The sequence below is a fragment of the Amphibalanus amphitrite genome, unplaced genomic scaffold, assembly GCF_019059575.1.
Source record: "Amphibalanus amphitrite isolate SeventyFive unplaced genomic scaffold, NRLGWU_Aamphi_draft 000333F_arrow, whole genome shotgun sequence".
NCBI lineage: Eukaryota > Metazoa > Arthropoda > Thecostraca > Balanomorpha > Balanidae > Amphibalanus > Amphibalanus amphitrite.
Genome location: NW_024881828.1, coordinates 93,760 through 112,334, shown reverse-complemented (window position 1 = coordinate 112,334; position 18,575 = coordinate 93,760). Strand labels below are relative to the sequence as shown.

Here is an 18,575-nt window from a genome sequence, read left to right as displayed (position 1 = left end):
CTCACAAATCAGAGTTTTGTGAAGTTTATATTGATTTAATTGTCATATTTTGACTGATTTTGGCGATTTTCAATTATTTCAACGCAGCATGGATCAGATAGCTCTCATGGTTTGCTGAAGAATGTGGCTTTTGCTTGGTTATTTTCAAGTTATCTGTGAATTGGTGCGCCGTGATCGTAGCATTATACAAATTATATCAACTTTAAAAATTGATTCAACTTTTGAAGTGAAGTTCACATGAAAAATCAAAAGTTCAAGCATAATAATTGTTTTAAACATAATGATGCAACATGTGTCTCCCAGATGGAACTTATATTTCCATTGAAAACTGAAAATGGAAAACAGAAGATGGATCTGCGGAGTTACTGAGATCACAAGGTGCTCTTGATTGTTGGTTATTGAAGATGTTGAGAGAACTTGTGAATCTGCATACCAGTCCTGACTTGCTTGATTGTTTTAAACTATTTTAATTCTCATAATTGTGTAATGTGTAGTGACTGTGCACACTGCGCAGCACATGTGCGCAGAAATGTGCAGGTGGCTGGTAGGTGGGTTAAACTCCGGAGATGCGAATTTGGATGTCAGTTATAAAATTAATGGTTATGCCTTGTAGAGTAAGCTCTGCTGTTTTTTGTAATTGTCTTTTTTATAATTGTAACCTACAATGCTGTTAGTTTCATTTTTATTAAAATGCTCGACCAGAATTTGTACTTGTTCATGCGTGAATGGCTAAGTTCGGGGTGTTTATTCAACCCTGACTGCTCAAGCTTTTCAAAAGCACATGACACAGCACGGCTAGATCAGCTGGTACCTACCTGTTCACTTTTTGTTTTTGGTGGTGATGTGTTTGCTGTTTGTCTTTTGCAAGGTGGTCAATGAAATAAAATAATGCATTATTTTGGAATGTTTCCTTGACAGAAGCCAGGAGCTGGGTTGATGTGTGCTGGTGAATGAGATGGTTCAAAAGCATTATCTGATGTTATTCAATGTGCATAAGCCATAACATCCCTTTCATACGCTGAAGTTTTAATAGCTTCTCAGTCTCTGTCATTTTCCTGAAATATTGGTGTAGATAAGAGATATCAGTACCTTCTCAGAGGTACCTGCATTCTGCTGGATGAATATTTAATTGGTTGGACGAAATGGACAGGTAGCCTTATGATAATGTAATGTGAAATCTTATTTCTATAAATCTTTGAAAATGAATTTCTAATTATTCATATGTGCATACTTTTTTGATGACTAAGAAAGTTTTCCACAAGAGTAGAAAATGTGGGAAAGTCTATCAAATCACACATTCTGAAGGCTCAATGCTGACAGAATGCTGCCTCAAAGAATAACTGACTTGCTGGGTTACGAATATTTCTTTATTTTAATTTTCAAATGTAATGTTCAATACATTGCAGTGAAATAACAAAATAGTGCAGTAAAATAGTATTGGCGACGATCAAACAACACGTGCGCCATTGATGTCTGCAAAAATTGCTACCAGATTGCTACCAAATCCGTGACGTAGCTACGGCGCCTTTATTTCCCTAGTGAACCAACCTGAGTAGTAAAGTAATCTTGGTATTTATGGCACTGCTATCAGGATCGTTTGTGCCTAGTTCAGCCGCAGCTCTAATGAATGTGATATAGGCCGTCCGGTCGGCCTAATAAGGCCGTCACGTCCTGGCCATAAGGTTCGTTAGGACGGCAGCTGTTAGGGCGGCAGTCGATGGAGGGCGCCGGCCGCTGTGTAGTGTGGGGCAAATGGGGATAGAGCAGTCAGATTGGCTCTGACCTGACCAGAGCAGCGCAGGCTCACTTTTAGAATTTACAGCTTTAGTTGGTGGATCGGATAACGTCCTGCTGCGGACCGTTTATTGTAGCGATGCTTTTTAGCGGTATCACTTAAAGAAGAAAGTCGACTTTCCGCAAGATCAATTCGTAGTCTAACCGTGCGTATTCTTAACATGATATGTTGTTATAGGTAATAGTAAGTCGACGAGTACTTACCTACCAGCCTTCAAACAGTCGCATCGCCTCTCGAGCACTTACAACTGGCCGTAGCGATGGTTTTTACCTGGCCTTAACTATCGTCTAAAGAATCATTTCTGACCTGGCTCGGTGTACCGCTGGGTACACCGAGTACGCCATGTACCGCTGGGTGGGACGGAAATTTAAACCCAATCGTCCGAACAGGAAACTGTCATCATCAAACCATGAGGACAGATCATTGTCAGCTCGGTCTCTCAGTACCTAGTACCTACCTTTGCTGAGGTGGCATTTCGCCTTAATGTCGTCATTTGCCGACCGAGAGCAGCGGATTGCTGACCGCTGACCGCCGTCTCTGACGCTGACTTTGGTCACCTGACGGTCGAGTCAGCTCTCGTCAGCCCGTCCGTACACCGGTCTGTCAGGGTAATGTGTCACCGGCTACATACCTGCTGACGTCAGTCGTCGTGGAATTCCATAGCGGGTGGTATGTGCGTCACTTGCCACACGCCTTCCCTTGGCACCTCTGTGAGGGTAGCGAGCCACTCACTATATGTATGTATAGGTGCGTGACAGCTTGTCGCGAATTAGGTTGCGTTCAACACCAGGTTGAAAGGTCTGTACATTATTAAATAGTTAGATACCTAATTGTGGTACCTACCTACTAGTGATGTCATTTTCCAAAAAATGTCTGACCGATACCGACCGAAACCAGAATTTGGGAAAAATTTTCGACCGAATACCGACCGATAACATCCCAAGCCAAAATTTGACCGAAATTTGACCGAACTTCTATTTGCTATTACTCTACCCCAAAATTAAAATATTTGGTAAATTATGATGGAAAATAATGGGAAATGGCATTTCAGTCCAAGTTCAGTCAATTCTTAGCCACTGCAAACTACATATAGAAGTTACATTGCTGAGGGTAGCAACACATGGACCTCAGCATTTCACAGATTTAGTTGATTAGAATTGTCAAGAATCTACTGTGGTCTATGTAAGGAAGAATGCTCATTCATGTTGCAAAAGCACAATCAATTAGTATAGTCAAATGGTTGGTAATAGGTATGTTCATGACAACATTCCCTAGGAGAAAAGGCGGAATCAAAACACCACAAAACACATCAAAACTGCTTGGAAACTTGCCTTGAGTCTTGAGATGTGGTCTGAGATACTCTACAAATAATTTGACACTGAAAATCCAGCTGAAAAGGCAGGTATTAGGTAGCTATGAGCTTGAATTTTGTCCCAAAAATGAAATGAAAACTCATTACAGGCACTTTGTCTTATCTATTGTTTGTCTTATCTTTACAAAAAAACAAAATATGCAGACAAAATTAATACCTAAAAGTGGCCGTGGCGCCAAAGTGGCGCAAAAAGTAATAGAAGAACCAAGGATTGACTTTTAAGATCCTCTCTTCCGTAACGAAAGGATGTATGTTGATGACGTAATATTTATTTATATGCCCTTTTGGTCGAATTATTGAAGGGAAATTAATTTTCTTGCAGTGAATTACACTCAGAATGTTGACTTCATTAGAATTCAATATCGTGTTGGATTATTTACATCAATAATATAATTCACGAGGCAGCATGTAACAATCAAAAACTTTTTTTGCAGCAACTTTATCAGCTGGTTTAAAGTCTCTGTTATGGCGCATCTGTTTCGAAATCCTTCCTTGTGTTTGGAATGTGGAAGATTCCAGAAATCGGACATGGGCCGATGTAGTTTTTGTCAAGATCCCTATGTTTTTATGTTGTGGTCATCTAGATTTCAAACATTTGGTTGGTACCTGCAATATTTAAGGAGAATGTGGGATAGTAGAACACCTGTGAAATGTAAATTTGATCACTGCTAAGTGCTAAGTGCTAACTGTCCAGTCTTCAGAAACACATTTCAGTAATTCAAGTTATTTTTGTCCTTGCATTTTTGATGACTGTATAATGATTTTTGTAGGCAATACTTCTTTGATTACAGGTGAAATTTTGACAGTTAGACTGTAATAGAGTTTCAAAATTGTGTGTACTTGTGGGGCCAACTGAGTCAAGTCAACATCAGCCTGCTTGTAGTTGTGGTTGGACCAATCCGGTTGGACAATGGGTGGCTGCTGCCTGCTGGGTGGGTTGGCTAATGAAGTTGCCAAAATGTGGCATTTGGCATTTGGGGGAAATTTTGCAACTATCATTAACATCCCTATAAATTTCATTTTAACTAGGCAAAAATGGAATACTTCCTCTTTTTGAAAATGGTTTCACTGACAGGGTGACCGAAAGTGTCCGATTTTTGGGGGGCCTGACCGACCGATTACCAAATCGGTCAGCATATCTTTTCGGTAACCGAAATTTTCGGTGACCGATTGACACCACTACTACCTACTGAGGAATGGGAATATGAATTCGCAAACGTGAATATGTGATGTTTCTTTGGCCAAACAAAGGCCTTGTATTCCATCATCTCGCTAGGATGATTACTGGATTTATCTCATTTCACAACTACATTTCTAAGAACAAAGTCTCCATCATAATTCATAGGACACTAGACCATAGTGCCTCGCCTGTGGCCACATTAAATACACCATAAAACAGACAATCTGGACTAAATCTTTCCTCTAACTGAGCCCGTTTCGCTAACTGGCGGCCTGTTTATGGCGATTCGCTGTCTGTTCCTGGAGTTTCGCCCTGCCGGCTGAATTGTTATGGACATGTTCCTTGATGGTTATCCGGCGTCATGTCAAAGTGTTAATGTCGCTCTACCTATTTTTCTACTGCTGCCAAAACTCGTTCTTTATCTTCTCATTCCCATTATATTTGGATCGTTGAACCTGTTTGCTATACGGGATTGTTTATCGTAAATTGTATGCTACAAAGTGAAGCTTCTTGCATTTTTACCCTACTCGACCATGCATGATGCAACCAGCCTTTCACCATTGCCGTCTAACCAACTGTTGCCGTGTAAAAACGCGGCAAATGGTCCGAATTCGCCGGTACTGGAGCGCCATAGCGTGCCGTGGAGGCCGCCGACGGGGCCGACATGCGCCGCGGACCGGCCCGGCAGCTTTTATCGCGTCAGCACGCGTGCTGTCGCGGGGCCCGTGCCGACCCGTGACCCGCTCGCACGTCCCGCGGCCATACCAGCACGTCGGCAGCCGCCCCGCCCCCGCCCCCGCCGACTGAACCAAGCCTCCCTGCGGCAGTAGTGCGCCGACCGACCCCCGAAACGGAGGGCTTCACACCCTCTCCGGCGGCGGGGTGTTGCCGGGATAGTGCTACAACGCTAACTCCTGCATCTTGTCTCCTTTCTCCCTGCTGCCGTTGCTGCTGCGTCACATCGCCCGCTGCCTCTGGCGCTACCGCTACTGCTGCTACCGTTGCTACCGCTACTGCCGTCGCTGCTGCGGGGCTGCTGTGATCGTCATGAATCCGCCGCCTGCCGCCGTGACCTCTCCTGTCGGCGTGTCTGACCCGACACCGACGGTGACCGTCACTGTCAACGGACGTCCAGCCGCGGTAAGTACCGATTACCAAGGTGTATGTATTGAGTTCCTGTGAGATGTTTGCTGTCCTTCCAGCTCAGTGAGTGCCTGTGCTGGGTAGTGTATATGCACTTGTGTATGTGTGTCGTCCTACTTGCGTGGCATAGTCTTCCTTACGTCTCGTGAGTGTCGGTTAAACGGTTCGCTAGTAGGCGTTGTCACTTGATTGTCCGTACCTCTCCGGTGTCTTTTCTCGGTTACTGTGTTTCATCGGTCAACCACCGCCATCACCGCCCTCACCGCCCGCCTTCACATCTCGACCACCGCCCTGGACACGACACGGACCGCCCGGGTCGCCACAGCGTCCAGTGGCCGCGCTTTTTCCCGTGGCGTGTGACACCGGGGATGGATGTGGCGATTTCTCAGCGGTCAGGTGTTGGCGCGGTCACCCGGGGGCGGGGGCGGGGGCAGCTGGCCGAGACAGGCAGATTGGATGGGAGACGGAGATATTGGAAGGCGGCCGTCCGGAATGACTGTAGTTTTTTATCTGTGGACGCTGGTGGTCAGATAGCATGCGTTTTGTGGCTGTTATTCGCGGCTATTATTCGTCTAGACCTTAATTTCTGTGTAAATCATCTAAAAATAAAAATGTTTATGTACAGCCCACCGCTAAAGTAATGTAGGGTTTTACCAATCTCAACGATTGGCTTTGACTGGCGATTGTTTAATGCGGAGTGATCGAAAAGAAGATGTCAATAGCTAAAATTGCAGCTGCAAGGGTGACGATAAATATAAGCTACATTCGAAGTTTCATTGTAGTCTGGCTAATCGTTCCTAAGCTTCAGAAGCAGAACATATCCATGACTGAAACCCCACATTACTTCTGCTGTGGACTGTACAAAACAATACGTGTAGGTCCACTACGTGTATGACTCACTCCTCCGTTATCTATTGTTTATTAGATACACCGTAACGGATCCATTTAGCCGCCATAACAATACCCATCATCAGTTGCTCGCCCTTTTGTTTATATTTACTTAGCGTCGACATGATTTGGCCATGACACGACCACCAGGCATTCGCGTCCTCGGGCCCAGTTGACCATAAAAGGCCAGTGCCACCGACCACGAGTATCTCGGCCATGTGTAAACAAATGCGGCTGGGAGCATGCACCATTACCGTTTAACCCTATTCCTGGCGGGCTCCGCCGGGACAAGAAACTGGCGGGGGGGCCGATTCGGCCCCCCCTTCAGATCTCAAAAACTACACATCGTAGCGACAAACGGTAAACGGCATCGGGTACGCACGGTCAAGATCTACAATTTTACTAAGGTCATTTTCAGGTCAGGTCAAAGATGACGTCACAGGGGTCGAAAAAGTCAAAATGGCGGCGCTAGATATGGAGAGTTTTTCTCGAATAACCTTCTAATTAGTCAAGATAGGAACAAACTAAGGGCATCATCGTGATCCTCTCGTCAATCCGCATCGAATGATATATATTTTGACCTCGAAAGGTCAAGGTCAAAGGTTGACCTCAGGTCACGTGACCTCGAGGTCATCATGTATATCATTCGATGCGTCTTGACGAGCTGAACACAATGAGACCATCCACGCGTCTGTATCTTGTTCCTGTACGGAGTTATTGGCCAAAAACCTTTGGTGACCTTTGATGACGTCACATGACCTCACAGCTGGGGCATTCCACGATAGATCGTACCAGGCCCGTCACCCTCATCTCTCAGATTTTAATGAAAATCGGTCCTAGGGGTAATCATAGGCCCCAAAGACGCCTGGCAAAATATCAGACTTCTCAGATCAAAACTTTTTGAGTTATATTGCATTACATTTTTTTAACTTCGTTATGTAACGGTGAGTTTGATGGCCTATAACTCAAGAACGGGTTAAGCAGCCAACAAAAAGTAAACAACACTAAGCTTGCGATGAATCAAAAATTAATATTACTACTTAAAAATTCCAAAGAAAAAAATTCATTGTTGAGCAAAAACCTTAATCTTTTTTCATTTGCCTCTAATGACTTTTGGGACCAAAATTTTTCACATTTTTATTTTTTCAAAATAATCTTCATGTCATTGCAAATCGACATGCAAAAAATTAGAAAGGTGTTCTTTTTATAAAGTCCTCATTTTCCCCCAAACAAAATGGGTTTCGGAGGGGTTGATACGACCCCAGCACGCCGTTTCGCTTCTAATAGAGCTAGAGCCTCGCGGAAAAAACGAGCGTGTGTGCCGTTACAAGTCGCAGCGATTGGTACCCGATTTTAACCCGCGCACCGACGGGGGGGGGGCGGATATCCGCCCCCCCCCTGAGGTTTTTCGCGGATAGCGGGAAAACCGCGGCGCGTAGCGCCGCGAAATTTGGTATGACTATTCTCTCATCAATTTTACACATGGTGTGCAAGTTTGAACCTCCTAACTTTTAAGGTCAGGTCACCAGGTCACTTTGAATGACCCAACCTCAAGTCACTTTTTTGCAACTTTGTCACCGTGCCAGAGCTACAGTAGATGTCGGAGGCCTTTGAAAGTCGCAGGATGTTATTAGGTCATTAGTAGCTACAATTTGTATATCTCGGAATTTTGATGTCGGTGACCTAAGGTCAGGTCAATTTCGCGACCTCCCCATTATAAGTCAATGGGGGAAAAATAAACTCCCTGTTTTTACCACTAAAACGGGTCGGAATGGCCCCATATACCATACATGACTTCACATACGATCAACCTTCACTACCTTGAGGTCTGTTTTGCTGTTGGGCAGCTGTAAGGTCATGTGACGTCATCAAAGGTCACCAAAGGTTTTTTGCCAATAACTCCTTACAGGAACAAAATACAGCCGCGCGGATGGTCTCATTGTGTTCAGCTCGTCAAGACGCATCGAATGATATACATGATGACCTCGAGGTCACGTGACCTGAGGTCAACCTTTGACCTTGACCTTTCGAGGTCAACATATATATCATTCGATGCGGATCGACGAGAGGATCACGATGATGCCCTTAGTTTGTTCCTATCTTGACTACTTCGAAAGTTATTCGAGAAAAACCCTCTCCATATCTAGCGCCGCCATTTTGACTTTTTCGACCCCTGTGACGTCATCTTTGACCTGACCTGAAAATGACCTTAGTAAAAATTGTAGACCTTGTCCGTGCGTATCCGATGCCGTTTACCGCTTGTCGCTATCTTGCTTCGTTCTCGAGATCTCAGGGGGGGGGGGGCGGTCATCCGCCCCCCCCCGTCGGTACTAAGTTGGCGCAGACCCCCGTCGGTGCGCGGGTTAAGGTCTCAGGTTAACCGGTAGCGTCTGAGGTCAGGTCACGTGACTGAAGTTACGGGTTCGGTTTTTAGTAAATAACTTCGCAAAAAATGGCCGAAGAGCCGCGATTTTGGCATCATTGTGTTCGCCTAGCTCAGGTGCATCGAATGGTATACTTTTTGCTAGGGTGAGGTCAACTTAAGTAGTTGACCTCGGGTCAAGGCCAGGTCAGAGCCCCTCAGGTCACGAAGCTGGGCAAAGGGTATCATATGGCATATCATTCGATTCGGAAGGTCTTCCCGAGTCCATTGGTGGCTTTCCCGACTCTCTAGCTCCATTTGATCGGGAGTTATTGACGAAAAACTCGTACGACCCTAGTGACGTCATAAATGACGTCACGCAAGGTTAACAATATAAAAGCAAAGCATTGGACTTTGCAAGGAGTGCATGAAATCACGATACCATGTACGTGGGATAGTTTAAGATCATTCTCGGCGCCAAAATAACAGTTTTTATATTTCCCCATTGATTTAGGTATAACAGTGATGTCACGTGACCGACCTGACCTCATGTAACCTTGAAAAATTCCCAGATATACAAGTTGTGAGACCTCTGGAGGGCACCATGTATGCGTCCTGTAACTTTCATCTCGGACAGCTATGGTCATTGGCGTCCAAAACAATGTCAGAACCAAACAGCCTTTTTCACCCTCGCGCTTACAGGAAAAAGGGTTGAATGAACCCTCTTTTCACTTTTTTCAGATGACTCAGACTTGAATTGAGATTTTAGTAACCCGTGATGTCACTAGGCAGCTTTACCACGCCATTTGTAAGCTCCCCTCCCGAAATCACTATTCGAAACCGTTATCGTGACGTAAAATAAATACCTTTATAGAAAGAACACCTTCCTAATTTTTTGCATACTTCTTAACAATGAGCCAAATATTTTTCTAAAGAAATGAAAATTCAAAGAAATTTGGTCCCAAAGTCCAAAAAATACAAATGAAATAAAACTCGATATGTCATATATCAAAAATAGCGTATTTTTCGAAATTTCAAAAATACATATTAATCTCTGTTTCATTGCAAGTTCAATGTTATATAACATTTGGCATTTGAATAATCCGTCTTAGAGTTACAGCCCACCAAACTTAGCGCTGCAAAGCAAGATCCAAAAAATGTTATACATCATAACTCAAAAAATACTTATCTGATAAGCCTGAAATTGTTACAGGTGGATTCAGAGCCCCTGATTACCCCTAAGACCAATTCTCGTCAAATTCCGAGAGATGAGGGTGTCAAATTGGAAAAAAGTGGTACGATCTATCGTGGAATGCCCCAGCTGCCCAAGAGCAAAACAGACCTCAAGGTAGTGAAGGTTGATCGTATATGAAGTCATGTATGGTATATGGGGCCATTCCGACCCGTTTTAGTGGTAAAAACAGGGAGTTGATTTTCCCCCATTGACTTATAATGGGGAGGTCGCGAAACTGACCTGACCTTAGGTCACCGATATCAAAATTCCGAGATATACAAATTGCACATACTGGTACCCTAACTAAAGCCTGAAGAGAAGAAATTGATCGGTCAAAAACTCTAGCTCTGGCGTGATTGCAAACTTTTCTGAGGTAGGGTCACCAAACCGCCTCTGGTGACCTGACCTGAGGTCAGATAAACTCAAAATTTTCAGACATGTTGCGTAGAAGCCTTTTAGGAAAAGTCAGAAAATTTGAGCTTCCTAGCTCAACGCGTTTGGGAGAAATAACCAAAAAACCTCAGGGGGGGGGGGCTCCTGAGGCCCCCCCCCCGCCAGGAATAGGGTTAACACTCATGTCTCGTGTTGATACGGGTAACATCCAAACACTTCACTGTGCAAGTGGTCAACTATTGAAAGTGATGGAAGGTGTCAGTTGTCGCAGTAAACAAAATTAGACTAATATCGAATAAAAAGGACATGTGTTGGGACGAAACAGTTAATCTTTGTTTGTAGTATCGATCTCTCTAGGATATCCACAGGGATCCATTAGAAGAGCTGATTATATTCCATAGTTTAATTCAGATGTGTTTCGCGCGAACGTCTCGTAATTATAAATCAAAGTCTCTTACTCAATGTCTCTCCTCGACCACTGCGCAAAAATCAACCAACGGTACATACGCCTGTCTACCGCACCCTAAACACAGCTCCTGGGACGAGGTGGGCAACTGAGGTGCGGGGGAGGGAGGAGGTGGCATCTCCCCCTTGCATTACACCCCCAGTGCGTCGTCACCTCGGCGGCGTACAAGTTTACACCGGGCGACGGTGCAGACGACGCTGCAGCAGGCAGGCGTGTTTGTTGGCATCGGGCACGACTGACGGCTCGTTTACGATTTGTTCTCATTCCTTCACACCCTCCCCATACACCACGTCCGTGGGAATGGAAGTTTATGGCGCAATGGCTGCTGGCTGTGCCCGTCCGACTTACCCCTGTTTCCATCGTGTTCACACTTGACGGGGCTCTCGGAGGGTTGGAAGTATTTTAACGCCGTCTTGATGATGATTTTGAAGATCAAGAGAAGTCATTCGTATAGCCTTTCAAAGACGTGGTGGTATAAGGACGAGGTGATGGCCGATGAGATGTGCGATGTTCCGGCTCGCGCGAAATATGTATGTAGTTTTGCCTGATAATTTTAAGTTGTAGCCCAGCTGTCTAGAAATATTTACGCATATTTTTTAGGATTATGACCAAAAAATAAACTGGCGTGCAGTGATCGATAAAGTGGTCGAACCTGACTGATTGCGAAATCTGTTATCCTAACTACATCAGTAACCTTATCCAGTAACTATATCCCCGCGGCATGCTTTGTGCCTGCCTTAATATGGTCTCTGCTTCGTGATTGCGGCCGCCGTGAGTTGAAGAGATAGTGATGACCCTATCCGCAGTTTATGCAGGTTACGGTGTCGTAACCGGAGTTACTATCCCTCATACCGTCGGCACAGCCTCTGGTCTGCGCGGCCTCACCGGCCTACTCACTGGGGAAGCGCGGGCGGCAGAGTGCCGCGGGCCGCCGCGCTGACCGCTCGTCGCTGACCGCTGGTCGCTGACCACTGTCCGGTGGTGATCGCCGGTGGCCGCTGCCCCCGGCCTCGTTTCTCCGCGTCTCCGTCTGACCGTCTGCTGTGGGGAGTGAGAGTGTCGTCAGTGAGCGCAGACGGCAGCGGCAGTCAGTTCCCCTGTCTGGCGGTGACCGCCGACGGCTGCCTCTCTCTCCGCTCGATCGGCGTGCCCCGCCCCGCGCCCCCGGCGGCGGCCGCCCCGCCCCCAGAGGCCGGCCGACCCGCCGCTCCCCGGCCAGTGTGCAGCGGTGGCTGCCGAGCGACGGCGGCGCTTCCGAGGAACCGGCGGACTCACCAGGGATTTCGTGACTAGCGTGAGCCGACCGGTAGTGGTGGCTGATTCGTGCTGGCGTGTGCATGGACTTCTGAGGTTTGTAGGGAGTGCCAGCCTTGGTGATATCTTCACTCGTGTGTGGAAGTCTTCTGTGGTCGGCCAAGGTTTGTGGAGGCACTTTGAGGTGCTCTGAAGTCTGTCAAAGTTTCTCTCGATTAGCGAACGATTGACATTGGATGGACTTTTGAAGATCTACTGTGGTCAACCTTGATAGGCTGCTCGCTAATTATCAGTGTCAGTCTACGTCATCCGCTATCGCCTTGATCAGCTGGAATCGTTGTGGACTACTCCGATCTACTAAAGCAACTGTGGTCTGCCTGTCTTGGCCAAGTGCGATAGAAAATTCAACTCGTCTTCCTGAAGCCTGTGTAGCCACTGGATACCACCCGTCGCCATGGTAAGTGAAGTTCATTGGGTACAGGGCCCCACCCTTCGTCGTGACATGTCAATAAAGGCGGGTGAGACGAATGACACGGTGGCACGCGGTACTCGCACCTGTGCAACCGACTGGTTGAGGCAAGAACTGGGCGGGGCGGGGTAGATTCGCTACCACTCACACCTGTGTTCGTCACGACGCACCAACGAAGCTGGGGGTCCGCTAGCCCGGCATAAGTGTCCCAAAGCATCCAACGTCAGCCTTCTTGGACGCCGGAGCACCAGGGTTCAGGAACCATCGTTCAGGAACCATCGCTGAGGAACCACGGTTCAGAAACCAGTGTCCGGGAACCAGCTCTGATGCATATGTAGTCTCGGACAGCCTGGGGCAGACACTACCGGTCACGGACGGCATGGTAATTGACGCATCAAACATTCAAATGTGATGCCAGTCGGTTTAAACGCGGGCGTGGGTCCTTGGTTTTTGAGCTATGTTCTGTCACGCGGTTTGACGAACGGCTGTCGTCATGTGACCTCGATTGGTGGCGTGACCGTTTTCCAAATTATGATGCAGCGAAGGGTGTTGACGGGGCTGTGTGTCGATCGATGGCAAGTTGTTGATTGTCCGTCTGGTCACGTCGAGGTAATCAACTAGTTGTTATCGCCTGAGAGCTGTGAGAAAGACGTGACATTTGGAACGCTACTCGAGCGTGTGTGCTTGTCGAAACTAGTCCATTCAATGGCACCGGACATTGCTAGCGCCAATAGCAAGATCGTCACTGTCAACATCAGTCTGACGGTCTGTCTGAAGTAAATCGATCCCCAGCCAAGCCGCCTCCCGTGCTTCTCTCCATTCTGCGCAGTATTCTCAGCCTGGATTTCCCATGCTCGGATGGCGTGGGGCCGCGCCTGCCTCGCCTGTCTGACTGACGGCCTGCTCTGATCGCATTACTGCGCGGTGTGTTCGTGTACCGGCCGGGTTTCAGGCGGTATTCCGAGTACGGAAACAGAGCCTCTATCCGTCCGCGCAAGACCGGATGTGAAGCGATGGTCGGTCGGTGCGGGGGCGATCCGCCGGCTGTAATCCCTCCTACACGCGGGAATGAGAGACAGCCGCGTCACGCTGACCTAAGGCCAGCGACTGGTGATTGAGAGGGGCCGCATTGCGCGACCGGCGCACTGTCGAGCATTTTTGTCATCCGTGCGGCGTGGTCCCGCCTTTCGCGACACGGCTGGATTGCGACACCCCGCCTCCGTGCTAGCGCTGCAGCTGGGGCCGTCAGTGGTACCGGTTTACCTGTCTATATCGACTCCGGTGCGTGTATGCGTGCGAGTGTGTGTGGCGTGTAGTAAACTTTCGCGGCCTGTCACTCGCCCGCCGCCGGCTGTCAGCCAGCTTCGACGTCGAGTGGTGGCGAACTCGGCGCGCTGCGGCATTTCGACAGCGCCCCGGGGCGTGGCGCAAGCGGCTCCACTCGCGGCCAAATCACGGCGCGGCCCGAGCGGAGGCTGTTGATTTGGACGGCGAGCTGCGGCGAGGTGGATCTTTTCCTGGCGCACGTGTGCAGTCCTGCAGCTAGCAGAGGTTCTCACGACCACTGCAGCCGACGGAGCTGCAACGACGATGTCAGGGACGACGACAGCGTTACCAGGGACAGGGGCGGTCCAACACACAGGTGTTGACGTGGGTCGGCTAGATGGGCGACCCCGCGGATGCCGGGTTTCCTGACATTGTTCGCGGAACGCCCGGTGAAAGATAGAAACCACGACCTCGCCGCGCACAATGTCGACAGGAATGTTGCAGGGTCGCGCAAGATGTTCGACAGATGATGTCATAAAGCTGCCGCTGTGGTGGTCGCTGCCAGCACGCACTGCAGAAGACACCTGCGCAGCTTGTGGTGTACTAGATTCGAGAGCCTAATGCGTGCGTGCCGCTGCGGCTGATGGGGAAAGGTCGACCTCGGTTTGCCGGGTACCGTTTTCCTCACGCTCCCGTGGCGTGGGTGGCCTTTTGCGTTGGATTTTTAGCAGACTCGCGCTCTTTTGCGCACTTTATTTGTGCTTATTTGATAGCAATCTTACACATTCTCTTGGCTGGGACATAACGTGACTTCAGGTAGCCAGCGAAATTCAAGTAATTATAACATTGCAGTTTGCTGACATTGTTAGTGGTCACTACGTCTTTTCATTTCAAAGACTTTAACTTCCATACTTTCGTCACACCTGACTCCGTCGTATTCACGACTCCGCTGCTCAGCAACCATGACGCCACTGCCGGCGTTTCCACAAGCAGCGGCACCCACAGCTTTTGGAGCCATGGAAGTCCCAGCCTCTTCACGACGCCCATGGGCAGCGATCGAACGATGCCGGCCTCGTGTCCAATGTTAGACGGCTCCGCGCCAGGGATGCTGAGCCGGAGGCACCGCGTTGGCCCGTTACGTCATGAGATCCCGTCCGCCCTGACCCTGCGCCATCCGTACGTGACCGGCGTTCGAAGCAGCCTCCTCTACCCCGGCTCCAGCCGGTCGGTGCCAAGGAAGGTCGCGTGGCAGGGACAAACCGGCAGCGTATGGGAAAAATAGAAAGATAGCGAGCGCAGGTGTTTGGAATGCTGGTTTCGTGTGAGACTGCTCCGATTCTCGCATGCATTGTTGATGTGTTTCGAGTGAAATGCTTCATTCGTTTTACATTCCTGTGGGGGGTGTATAACGCAATTACGGAGCTGAACTGTCACGGGACTAAAAGGGCTGTAAAAGCAAATCCCGTTCGATAATCTGTCAAGACGACTGTCTCATTAATCACTGCTAGTGTATTTCTCAACCGCCGGCATTCACTTAAGACGGGCCGTCGCCTGATCACCTCCGATGATGGTCACCTCTATTGATTGCTCATTGTTCAGGAACTTCATCTCCATGCGTCGGTTCCCCAGCAGTCAGTCGTGTAACGGTGCCGTTTCCTTATAGTATGGTCGACTGAGCCAGGTAGCGCTGTAGCTGCGGTCTGCGGAGCTGGCTGGTGTCGTGTATACGGGCTCCCTGCCGGCGTCGAGTGGCAGCGCGGTGGACGGGAGCCGGTCACGAAACGTCGGCCCCTCAGTCACGATGTGTGATGGAGTGTTTCAGACCAGACTAGGCTAGACGGGGATGGCCGGGCCTGTGCTGACTGAGCTGGATTGGTCTGGGTTGGGACGAGGGTGGTATAGGGGCATCTGGGTGTGTGCATGTGCATGTGATCTGGGTGTGTGCATGTGTACTCTGTTGTAACAGGTGACAGCCTGACTGGGAGACCTGCTTCTAGTGCGGCTTTTTGTTATCTCGCCCAAAATATCATATCTGGAGCGGCCATTTTATTCCCGATCCCTCTCGGCCACGTGGATTCGTACGTCCTGCGTTGACCTTCAATGAGGTTTGTTTGAAAATGATTTGAATTGCCCCCAAACATATTTTTTCCTTTGTCTTTCCTTCCTTTCTGCTTTTTCTTGTTTTCCTCATTTATCTTATTCGGACTCTGTTTCCCGCTTTTCTTAGGACATCTGCACGTTGCTAACGAATGCATTTCACTCATTTAAGTACAGTGGAAAGGAAAATGACAATAGGTTTTTTTCAAGGAATGCGCAAGTGGCGCCACATTAGAGATGCATTAAAGAACCGGTCATTACGCTGCTATTTTCCTGGTTTGTGAAATTCTCATGCGCTGCTTTCCGGTATTGTGCATTGATTGTCGAACAGCATGCAATGTTCCGGCGGAAATGCTAGGTACTCCTCAAAATAGAAGACATGTTCGTTCAATGCTCAGACGTCCCTGTCTTACAGTGTTATTCTGAGACAGCCGTGTATCCTGGAACCAGCCTGGAAAATCAGTTCCATATCGCCTACTCACCCACAAGCGTCGCAACTTTGATAGACATATCCCTCTTTCCGCTCGATTTCCTGTGTTTGCTGTTGATTGGGTGTTCCTGTTCTGCTCTTATTGTTGCTTTCCTGTGCCACAGAGCGGCTGTTACCCAGTGCGGATAGATGTACGGGGGGGGGGGGGGGGGGGAGGCTAAGGGTACGCTCCATTCATTAGTTATGGATGGGCTTGGTCAAAACATTGTCCCGACACTCCCAGTCCCATTTATGATAAGGATAGTACCTACGTGCCGATTAGTAGAGCGCAGCATGACTCTCCATGGTCTCCCCAAATCTTCTGCCAAGGATTTTAAACGACCCATTTACGTCTTGAGATTATATCACCCAGATTATGCTGATAGACCCACAGCCTTATGGTGCTGTGTGTCTCGCCGCCAAAGCCGTCCACTTTCCACTCAATTATAGCACGTCAGCGTCGTATCGCTTTGTGACGCTGCATATTTACTCTGCGTCTAATTCGCTGACGATCTCCAGAAGCTATTATCCGAGGGTAATGGCGCCGTCAGAAGCTCCGACCGCCCCGGGACGGTAATCCACCTGAACTGCACGTCATGGGGCCCAAAGAGCGCGCCATGTGCCAGATGAGCTCGATCGGGCGATTTCTAGGAAGAATGGGTAAGAGGGAATGCTGCGCGATGGTTGGTATGCCGGGGACCAAGGCCAGTGGTGTCAGCACAGAATCTACATAAGAAGGCAATGTCAAGTGCAGGTGTACCAAAATAGTGCGGACAGGGATTGTGGATAGGGGCCGAGTGTGGTGTTTTCATTTTTAGATACCGTGCATTCTTAGCCTCGGGAGGATTGAACATGACGTTATAAATAGGAAACTGACAGTGCGGGCCATTCATGCTGCTCAAAACTTTTAGTGTTGAAACGGACACCGCTATCAATCACGATTTTCTTGCTACTCCTGTCTACCGATTTGATTCATGGACCAGCACCTGCACCGAGATACTGCGTGCCAGTTCCCAGCTGAAGAGAGAAGGGAGGAGGGGTGAGAGGGGCACGCTGACGCCCCTGCTGCCGCCCGTCACCGGATGGCCGGCTTCACCTCTCGCAAATGACACCGGCTCTGACAAATGATCGGCGGCGGCCGCGGAACAGACTGGGGTGCTAGTTCGCGCGTCGGCCGCCAGGCGGCGGGCCGCGCGGTGGCGGCGCTCGGATCGATGTTAGCTGGAGGCGAGGGCGAGCAGTGCCCAGTCGGCTGCGGCGTGAGAGTGACCCGCCCGGTGCCAGCGCCGTGCCCTCGCCGTGCTCGCCGTGCTCGGCTGTGCCCCGTGCTGCCCCCGTGAGCCGCCGTGTGACTGAAGTGATCGGTCCTAGACCCGGAACCATGACCGAGGAGGCGCGTACCACCCCCGGCACCAAGCCGTCCACGTTTACGTCCTTTCGTAATGTTGAGGACAGTGACCGTCGGGCGCGACGATACGAGCTCGAGGAGCGTCGTCGGCAGGCGGGCCTGCCTCGGTACGGCGGCTCGAGTTTCTCGACGGCGGACCGGCCGGCCGGCGGCGGGCCGACGTACCGTCTGGCTAGTCTGGACCGATTGGCCCACCGGCACAAATTGTACGCCTCCGACGCCACTGACCTGAACGGGAGCACCAATGGGGACGCCGAACATGCAGTAAGTGGAAGCCAGTGGGCGGGTCTTGTTATGATTTTAGCATGTTCTTTGATGCCGGATTTAGTCACATGACGGCTGATTTTGCTCGCTTTTGGAGGTGGCGATGGGCGTTAATCGCTTTACAGTTACGAATACGAATCTTGACTAGACTAGCGAATGAGGAAACAAACCGACATGACCGGCATTGTAGCAACAAAACAGGACCACAGCAGGAAGGGATCAGGGTAACCAGCTACGGCCACATTCTCCCCGAAGAGTTAGCTCATGACGGAATGAACACGTTCCGGGGATAAGCCCTTCTCACTGCTGGCTCACACGTGAGGCGTGAGAATCTCCCCCGCTCTGCAGCGTCTTACTAACGCCCATTTCCGCGCTGAGTTTAAGGGTGCGTTTCACGCGACCTTTACACCACCTGGCGAGGATCTTGCCGACATAGAGATACGTTTCTAGACCAGTAGATGGCCCTAGCGCTGAACGCCGATTTGTTGTCATAGGACAAGTATCACATTTCCCCT

At 49.1% G+C, this 18,575-nt stretch overlaps 1 protein-coding gene across 27 annotated transcripts in view; it reads left to right on the top strand.

The window, feature by feature from the left end:
- Positions 1–18,575, top strand: part of LOC122388703 (septin-7-like) — a 95,946-nt gene that overhangs the window by 4,618 nt on the left and 72,753 nt on the right. For 11 of the 27 annotated variants that reach the window (XM_043380013.1, XM_043380015.1, XM_043380012.1 and 8 more), the window contains one exon: positions 5,483–5,487. The exons of 4 other annotated variants lie outside the window; for them this stretch is intronic. In XM_043380013.1, coding sequence (XP_043235948.1) covers positions 5,483–5,487 — 5 coding nt within the window. Of the gene's footprint in view, positions 1–5,482; positions 5,488–11,808; positions 12,545–17,625; positions 18,061–18,575 lie in introns of those variants that run through there. 12 more of the 27 variants (XM_043380006.1, XM_043380005.1, XM_043380004.1 and 9 more) reach the window with 8 other exon arrangements.